This window comes from Mustela lutreola, chromosome 17 (assembly GCF_030435805.1).
Source record: "Mustela lutreola isolate mMusLut2 chromosome 17, mMusLut2.pri, whole genome shotgun sequence".
NCBI classification, from domain to species: Eukaryota; Metazoa; Chordata; class Mammalia; order Carnivora; family Mustelidae; genus Mustela; species Mustela lutreola.
Window position 1 is genome coordinate 22,540,335 of NC_081306.1, and position 9,410 is coordinate 22,549,744.

The 9,410-nt window shown below is 60.0% G+C and overlaps 1 protein-coding gene across 2 annotated transcripts; it reads left to right on the plus strand.

The window, feature by feature from the left end:
- The first annotated feature begins 2 nt into the window (after nt 1–2).
- PTX4 (pentraxin 4) lies at nt 3–9,410 on the plus strand. Of its 2 annotated transcripts, none has more exons than XM_059155335.1 (3): nt 3–752; nt 5,489–6,125; nt 7,830–9,410. In XM_059155335.1, exons 1-3 carry the CDS (start codon nt 414–416, stop codon nt 8,471–8,473), a joined length of 1,620 nt encoding a protein of 539 aa, XP_059011318.1. In that variant the 5' UTR covers nt 3–413; the 3' UTR covers nt 8,474–9,410. The 2 variants fall into 2 exon arrangements, with proteins under 2 accessions (XP_059011318.1, XP_059011319.1); XM_059155336.1 differs by lacking the exon at nt 3–752 and adding an exon at nt 2,078–4,820.

The window sequence follows — 9,410 nt, forward strand, 5'->3', positions numbered from 1 at the left end:
GGCGACGAGCGGCCGCATCTGCGCCTGCGCCTAGCGGGGGCGGGGCCCTGGTGGGCGGGACCCCCCCCCGATGGGCGGGGCCGACAGGGAGAGGGGCGTTCCACGCCGGGGTCGCCAGCGCAGGTGGCCGGGTCCGTGGGCCGAAATCCGGTTCCTCGGTGGCCGCTTTCCAAGGGCCGCTCTTCACCCCGGCGCACGTGCGATGGGCAGCGTCGGGTGCGATCTGCGAAGGCCTCCGGGAGGCGCCGGTTCAGCCTCGACTGCCCTAGGCGACGCCCGAGAAGCAGGCCTTCTCTCGGCGCGCACCGTTTAAATGCCCACTGCGCACCCCAAGCCCTGCTCGGGGCGGACCGTGAGGCCGAGAGTCCCCGCTCCCGAATTAGGGACACAAACGGAGTGCCGGCGGGACGTGTATGATGGGAAAAACTGGGCAGGGGCTCCTGCGTGGCGCAGCCGGTGGAGCGCGGAACTCTCGGTTGGGGCCGGGGTCGTGGTCTCGGGGTCGTGGGTTTGGGCTCCGGCTGCGGCTCCGCGCTGGCCGGCCGGGAGCGGGCTGGAGACTCTCGGTTCTCTCCTCGTGCGCCTCTGCCCGTCCCCGGCTCGCGCGGGCGCGCCTCTCGCTCTCGCGCGCTCTCAGATCGGATCTTTCGAAAGAGAAGGCGGCCGGCTCTGGAGTCTGGTTTTGGAATTCCCGCCCTGGGCGCGGGCGGGAGACGCGCGGGAGCGGGCAGCTGCGGGCGCGGGGAGCGCAGGTGCGCGGCAGGTGCAGCCCGGGTGTGGGCGGGTCGGAGCGCTGGCCCGGTGCCCGGCGGAGCGGGGCTGACGGCGGGGACATGGGCTGGGCCAGGCTGCGCGGAGTCCCGGAGGACGCCTTCCTGGGACTGCGGGCCTCCGCCCCGGCCGCCCCTGAGTTGGAGCCTCGCTCTCCACTTGCTACATACAGCAGCTTCTCTCGACCTTGACTCCCGTGTTTCCAACAGGCCTGTCAGGCTGCTAGGCGCCTCCTGCCGCGGGACACAAACCTCTCCGGCCTTCACGTGTGTGAAAAGTGCGTTTGCTCTTTGCGCCAGGCAGGTTCACGTTTGAGCCTGATGGACAATTTTAAGTGAAAATAAATTTCACTCACTCGGGCATGTGAAGGTTTGTTCCTCTGGGTTGGTTGGTTGAATTTTTTTGTGTTTATTTTATTTCAAAGATTTTATTTATTTTTTTTTAAGATTCTATTATTTATTTGACAGAGATCACAAGTAGGCGGAGAGGCAGGCAGAGAGAGAGGGGGAAGCAGGCTCCCTGCAGAGCAGAGAGCCCAATGGGGGGCTCGATCCCAGGACTCTGAGATCATGACTTGAGCCGAAGGCAGAGGCTTTAACCCACGGAGCCACCCAGGTGCCCCAACAAAGATTTTATTTATTTGACAGAGAGAGAAAACACAAGCAGGGGGAGCAGCAGGCAGAGGGAGAAGCAGACTTCCCACTAAGCAGGGAGCCTGACATGGGACTCAATCCCAGGAACCTGAAATCATGAGCAAAGGCAGAGGTTTAACCAGACACCCCGCCCCTCTGTTTTTGGCAGCCGGCCAGCATTTAGTTCTCTAAGGAGAGTCTTAGTCTTTCCCATTGACCAGGTTTTTCCTCCTAAGACACTTCTAGAATCCTCTCCTCATCCACGGGGTTCTGACACTTGATGACACACCTGGCCTCTCTGACACACAGTCTTGAGACTGACAGATGCTCTTGACTGTGACACCTTCCCAGACTATCTTCCCATTTTCTTTTCTTTTCTTTTCTTTTCTTTTTTTTTAAGATTTTACTTATTCGGGTGCCTGGGTGGCTCAGTGGGTTAAGCCTCTGCCTTCAGCTCAGGTCATGATCTCGGGGTCCTGGGATCCAGCCCCGCAGCGGGCTCTCTGCTCAGCGGGGAGCCTGCTTCCTCCTCTCTCTCTGCCTGCTTGTGACTCTCTCTCTTTCTCAAATAAATAAATAAGATCTTTTTTAAAAAAAAGTTTTAAGTTTTTTTTTTTAAGTTTTTTTAAAATCTTTTTTTTAAAAAAAAGATCTCATTTATTTGACAGAGAGAGACACAGTGAGAGGGGCAACACAAGCAGGGGGAGGGTGAGAGGGAGAAGCAGGCGTCCAGCTCAGCAGAAAACCCGATGTGGAGCTCAATCCCAGGACCCAGGGATCATGACCCAAGCCAAAGGCAGACACTTAATGACTGAGCCCTCCAGGCGCCCCCCTATTTTCTTCAGTCTCACTCTCTGTACTCGCTTTTCATTGGATTGACCTTGAAGGGCTTGTTTTCTTTCTCTCTCTCTTTTCATCTCTTTGTCTTCTTGCCCTACTTTCTGGGCAATTCTTTTAAGCCTGGCCTTTTAGCTGTCCTGATTTAATTACTTATTTATTTGGAAAATCCTCGTTTTCATTCTTCCGGACCAACTTCTTCATTTTTTATTATTCCTTTTCTCGTAATATCCACGTTTCCGCCTTGCAGACACAAAGCTTTTCTAGTCTTCCTGGGGGTGGTAATTAAGATCTTTCAGAGCTTTCCCTTGGCTCTCTGCGTGTTTCTGTTTGGGCAGATTTCTGTCAGAGGCCCCTGTGTCTAGAGATGTCTAGTTTAGCCTTCATATTAAGCCCGAGACAGTTAAGGGCCAGAAGCTGTGTATGTGGATGAGGGGAACTTGCTTTGACAGATGGGGGGTGGGGAGGGAGGCTCTTGCTTCTTCCCAGGGTTAAAGAAGTCCCTCCTCCTACCTGGGGGCAGGTGTTTGGCTGTGGCTGCTGCTTTCTGGAAGTGGGTGGAACCCTCAGCGCCCCACAATTCAAAATGCAGCATCTTTCTCATCTCTTTCTTTTTAAGTCAGTTTCTTTATTGAAAGTGGTCTCCATGCCCAATGGGGGCTTCAACTCATGATCCTGAGAGTAAGAGTCAGGCGCTGTACCGACTGAGCCAGCCAGGTGCCCCAGCAAATATATTTTATGTAACCCAATCAGTCCAGATTGTTACCTTTTGAACACGTAGTCCCGTATAAAGTATGATGACTGGTGAGGTGGTTTGCATTCCTTTTTTGTACTAAGTTCTGAATCCAGTGTGCATTACATCCCTGGCGGACCTCAAGGCCAGTCACATGGCAGGGGGAAGGGGGGCGCCGGAGAGCCAGCTGACCACATCCTGTGGTGGTGGGGCTGGTGAACAGAGCTTTCACCAGCTGCAGGAGCTCAAAGAGGCTCTGGGGACCCAGGAGCTCTCTATCCAGACTCACACGAGTCCCTTCACTTAAGCCTGTGCCATGCCCCAACTTCCCAGTGTCCCTGGATGCCCTTGGCCTCTCAGAGCTCTCTGTAATAAGCTGAATGGTGGATCCCAAAACGTAGGTCCAGGTCCTAGGCCCACCCATGTGAATGCAAGCTTTTTCAGAGCCCTGGGGAAGAAGGAGCAGGGCCCTAGGACATTGGGGCATGGGCGCGCAAAAGAAAAAAACCCTGTTTTCAGCTCCCCTGTGGGGGTCACGGGTTACCAGCCCAGCCGTGGGACTTGAGCACAGCCAGTGGCCTAAGGAAGTGGGGCCAGTGGGGACCTCATCCCAGGGCTGGCTGCAAGGACCATGATGCGGGGAGGGAGCAGAATAAACGGCGGTCAGTTAGACAGCCGTGCAAGTTTCCTCTTCCCCGGGCACCGCTTCGATGGCAGCAGAAGGACAAAGGTGAAGGAGCCCAGGGCCGAGGAGAGGGCAAGGGGAGCAGCACGGGAGGCACGGATCCATTGTGGCCTGGGAGAGTGACAGGTCAAGGGCAGAGCAGGGGGAGCTGCGGAAAGAGCCGCCCAAGGGAAGGGAGGGAAGGAGTCAGTGTCCCCAGGCCACAACCAATGACCCGTAACCAATGGAGGTCCCAGGTCAGCAGGTCCCAGGCTGCGCCTTCCCAAGGCTCCAGGGAAGACCGCTCCGGCCTCATCCAGCTCTCCCTGCACCCGCAGTGCTCCGGTCTCTACCTCGGTCTTCCCACGGCCTTCTCCCCTGTGTCTTTTCTGTCTCTTGTAAGGACCCCCTAATTCAGCATGGTCTCCTCTCGAAACCTTTCATGACGTCTGCAAGGGACTTCTTCCCAAATAAACTCACCTTTGCAGGTGCACAGGGATTCACAGGGTTAGGATGAGGACCTACAATTTCGGGGGCCACCGTTCAGCCCACCATGCCACCTCTACCACAGAATAATTTAAGGTGGCCCCCAACCCCATTTCCTTTGCCTTATCCGAGGGAGAGAGGTAGGCTTCACAGGCCCCTCTGTGCAAGGCCCAAACTCTGGGCCCCACAGCGGACTTGGCTCCAGAGGCTCCCTGGCCCCAGCCTGCTTCAGCTTCTGGTTTTTGGGAGCCGAGTGCGTGTGTCCCCTGCTAAAGCAATCACCTCCGCATGGCTCTGAGCCGGCCAGGCCAGGGCTCGCACCCAGAATTGTCTTCCAGAGAAACTGTTTGCATCTGTTTTAAGCTTGTGTCCTTGGGAACCTCTAGCTCTCCAGAGTTCACTGACTGGAGGGCAAATGCTTTTCATTAAGGTGGCAGGAGGAAGCTGACTCCCAGCCAGGGTGGGAGAAGGAAAGCCGCTGCACTGGCTGGCTTGGGGGGGGTGGGGGCAGCAGCGCACAGCCTTTCAGTTGGGGGCTCCTCTCCACGTCGACAGGATGGGCTGCCCGCGGAGGAAGGCCCTGTCTCTCCTCATTATTCTTGTGCCGGTGCATCTGCACAGGGCTTTGTCGCAGGGAGCCAGCCCTGCAGGGCCAAGGAAGCCATTTCTCGAGCGGCTCCGCAGGCTGGAAGAGCAGGTGAGTGTCCCCACCACGTGGGACAGCTGTGAGTGCAGCTCTATGGCAGACGCAGCGACAGACAGTGAGCGTCCTGCTCTGGAGATGCAGACGTGAAACGCAGGCTTCTTTCCATCCGTGACTACTGTCCCCTGCAGTGGGGCACCCATAGAGTAGGCTGCTGGGCTCTGCTAGGAAGTCAAGCCAACCGACGTGGAGGACAGGTTGGGAGTCGGGCTGGGCGGTGGAGTGGGATGCCCCAAGAGGGGGCGCTGGAGGGGTGCTGGGGCGTACTGGGCATCGGGGTGGGAGCTCTGCCGGCACTGCCCGCTTTGATCCCCAGAAACCATTCATGAAGCTCTCCCTGCCCTACGTCCACTCAGGCAGGACCCCGAGTGTCACAGGGGTGAGGCGTGCACGGTATGGGGGGTGTAGGGGAGATGGGAGCCTGAAGCCCTCACCCCACAGTGTGCATCCCAAAGACTTTGGGCTGGTCTCGCGCGTCTCTGAGCAAGGCCGCCACAGGGCTGGGTGTGGTCATCGGCCCAGCCCTGGTGCCGCTGCCTGAGGAGCCGGTCAGCGTGGGGCACGGCCGGGGGGTGACAGGTACCAAGAAGCGTGAGCGGGAAGGCTTGTCCTGCGTCCTCTCTGGCCCAAGGCCCCTGTGACTGCTGCGTGTCTTTCTGTAGTTCCGGAGGTTCCAAGAGGTGACCTTAACCCACCTGCAAGACCTTGCCAGGAACTATAACCTGTCGTACGATGTCGATGCCCGGTTCCAGAGCCTGGCCCGCAAGACCCAGGCCGTGGCCCTGGCTGTGAACCAGTCACATGCTGCCGTGCAGGGTGACCTGAGCCACCTCAGGACACGGATGCAGAAGATGCAGCGCAGAAGCCGGAAGGTGGAGTCCAGGCTGCTGGCCCTGGGGGCTGCCCTGAGTGAAAGGCAGCACACCCAGGACAGAGAGGACCAAGAGGCGCGGAGGGGTGCCCTCTCCAGCTTGGCCCTGGCCGTGAGAGCCCTGCAGGACACGCTGGCTCACCTCACGGCCCTCGTGCAGGGCCAAGATGCCAGGCTGGGTGCTCTCGAGGCCCGGATGCAGGGGGCAGGTCCCAGCACCGCGACCCCGGCGCTGACCCCGGCCCAGCCCCTCCCGCCACCTGGGCTGCCCAGCCCCAGCTCCCCGGCGGAGCACAGGGGGAGGCAGGTGCTCAGACCACCTGAGACCGGTGACCCGCCTCAGGACTCTGCAGGCCATCCGCAAGGGACATGGGCACCTCCTGGCCCTGGCAGCCAGCGGGCGTGGCCCCCTGAGAAACCAGGAGAGAGTGAGTACCACAGCCTGCCCTTACCCTGTCGGCCTCCCCTCTCCTCCCTCGTGCCTCCTCAGGCCTCTGGTCCCTTCTGAGCAGCCTTCTCCCCCGAGCTGCGGGGAGAGGATACTTCACAGCCCTGCGCACCCCCCACAGAAACGGGGGCGATGGGGGAGGTGATGGCCTGTCTGCAGGCTCTTCCCAGCGCCCTGGAGCAGACATGCACAGACATCGGGTGCTGCCCAGAGGGTCCCCCACTCCCTCCTATGACCGCTCTCACAAGGGCTGGTGGGTTAGCAAGACGTCCTCCGCTGCTCGGGGAGGTGTTTTGTGCCGAGCGGGGTCCCACTGCGAAGCCGGCCCTCTGCTGTCTCGGATCTCCCAGGAGAGGGTTTCTTGGGCACTACTGCGGGGCGGCCTTGCCCCGGGTGCTGTGGGGTTGAGCAGTGGCCCCAGCCTCTATGCACTGGAGGCCTGTCCATGTTTGCCTTGTTTTTGACTGGATTGCTTCTCTGTCTGGCTGACCAGCCCTGGGGTCCCAGGAATCGGAAGCAGGGTCCCCCTCCCTCTGGGTCGCTCTGGCGGCCTCACCAATAAGACGGAGCTGACCAGCTGACCTCGGAGGGACCACCAGGGCCCCTGGGAAAGATATGGGGATCCCCAAAGTTCTGACAACTAAAATGCCTGCAGATATCCCTAGGTGTGTGCAGGGGGGCAGTTACCCCCAATGGCACCTGATCTATGTTATTATTATGATGATGACTGTTATTTTAAAGAGAGAAAGGGGGCAGAAGGGGCTGAGCAAGAATCTCAAGCCGACAACATGCTGAGCTCAGAGCCCAACCTAGGGCTCGGTCCCACAGTCCTGAGATCACATGACCTGAGCCAAAATCAAGAGCTAGACACTTAACTGACTGAGCCACCTGGATGCCCCCTGCCCTAGATTACGACAGATACCCCTGAGGGGAAGATTGGGGCTGGGAGCCCTCCATCCTTGGGTCCAGTGGGGTGGCAGGTGAGACCTGTAGGTCCCCAGCCTGCCAGTCGGAACCCCAGACCTCACCCCACCCCATAGACACCCCCTGTCAGGCTGACCTGAAGGGGGGTGGCCCCAAACACGTTCACATCCTGACCCCTGGGCCCTGTGGATGCAGCCCCTCGGGGGGTCAGGGGACTTTCCAGCTGTGATTACAGATTGTGAGACAGGAGGGGATCTGGGATTAACACCAGGGTCTTCTCAGGAGAGGCCGGAAGGTCAGAGAGGGAGCTGGGACCACAGGGACGGAGGTGAGAGGAAGGTACTTTGATGATGAGGAGGGGCCGTGAGCCACGGAGCGGGGGCTTCTCCGGAAGCTGACGGGCAGGAAAGGATTCTCCCTGGGACCTCCACCTGGAGCCAGCTGCCTCCATCATGACTTTAGTCGGAGGGACCAGCTCTGGCCTTGACCTCCAGAAATGGAAGATACTCAGTGCATGTTATTTGGAGCACCTGAGTCTGTGGGGCTCCCGCAGCTGGGGGCGTGCCTGCAGGCTCACTCCCACTGGGGCGTAGACCGCTCTGGCTCCCAGTCTCCCCACCTGCAGGATGGGCCCATCATGCCATGGGGCCCACGGGGACCCCGCTCGGCCGGCCTCCCGGCTCGTGCTGAGGCAGCCCCGCCGGGTCTGCAGCCCCTGCCTCCGCGTGCTGCCGGGGCTGACTCCCCTCTCTGTTTCCAGCCTGTGACGTGGGCCCCGTGCTGGTCTTCCCCAACGCCTCCACCCAGAACGTCGCCTTCCTCAGCCCCGGCTTCCTGTGGGGTCTGCGAGCCCTGTCCGTCTGCAGCTGGGTGCGCACGACCTCGGGCCGCCTGGGCACCCTGCTGTCCTATGCCACGGAGGAGAATGACAACAAGCTCGTGCTGCACGGCGGCGGGAAATCCCTGGCCCCGGGAGCCATCCACTTCGTGATCGGAGACCCGGCCTTCAGGGAGCTGCCCCTGCAGCCACTGCTGGACGGCCAGTGGCACCACGTGTGTGTCATCTGGACGTCCATCCTGGGCAGGTACTGGCTGCACGTGGACCGCAGGCTCGCGGCCACTGGCTCCCACTTCAGGGCGGGCTATGAGATCCCTGCAGGAGGGTCCCTGGTGCTGGGCCAGGAGCAAGACAGTGTGGGCGGTGGCTTTGACAGCTCTGAGGCCTTTGTGGGGAGCCTGGCAGGCCTGGCCATATGGGACCGGGCGCTGGTCCCCGGGGAGGTCGCAAAACTGGCCACCGGGAGGGAGGTCCCAGGGGGCGCCATCCTGACACTGGATGATGCCCAGTGGAGAGGCGGGTTTGTGCAGCAGGTGAACTGCAGCTGCCTGGAGCTCTGTCCCTGAGGCCCTGCGCTCTGGGTCCCCACAGGAGCAGCCTCCGCCGCCCTCAGCCACCCCCTCCCCAGCCACCCCAGTGCACGTGCCCTGTCCAGGGCCACTGAGGGACACCCTGGGCGTTTGGATTTGCAGAGCTGAGATGTGGACAAGACGCTTTAAATGTATCTTTCTCTGAAACCGTGAAAAGTCTGTGGCTGGGTAACAATTCCTCACAGTGGGCCTAGCATTCCCCACAGCAAACGCTTTCTGTCTTGATTTTATACTATTCCCCAGCAGGGCAATGTGGGAGGTAGGGAGCGGACTGACAGGTGCAGTGGGGCTGTGGGAGGACCCGCGGGCTGTGATGTCATTCCCTCCTGGGGGGGCAGGACTCTGTGGGGGCCTCGCGTCTGGGCTGGGTTTGCCAACGGAGAGCCCTGTTTTCGTGGTACCTGGGTGGGTGCATTTGAACGGCCCTCTCTCGAGGTGGCTTGGAAAGCCCCCGGGTGGTCCTTGCTGCCGTGTCCCTCATGAAAAGGACCAGGAATCCATTGCCTGCCCCGAAGCCCCAGCGACTTGACCGGTCGCCCCCCCCGGGGCCTCCATCAAGGTGCCGCTGTGGGAGTCTGTGAAGGGAGCAAGTGATTCAAGCGATTCAGAAACAAACGGGAGCAATCGCAGGCCGCACTTTCAAGGCACCCTCGTTGGGGTACTATGGGAGCAGAAGCCAGGAGGCCACCGGGATGTGTGTCCAGTGCAGAGATTGTTAGTGAATTCACAGAGCTGTGCCCCCATCACTGCAACCTAGCTTTAAGGTGTTTCCATGCCCCCCCAAATCATGCCTGTTAGTGGTCGCTCCTGTCCCCCCCAGCTCCGGTGCCCCCTGACCGGGACCCCACACTGCTCTCCATTCACCCGCTCCCAGTCTCTGGCTTTTGTGAATAAAGCTCTTCGAGCACTCTCA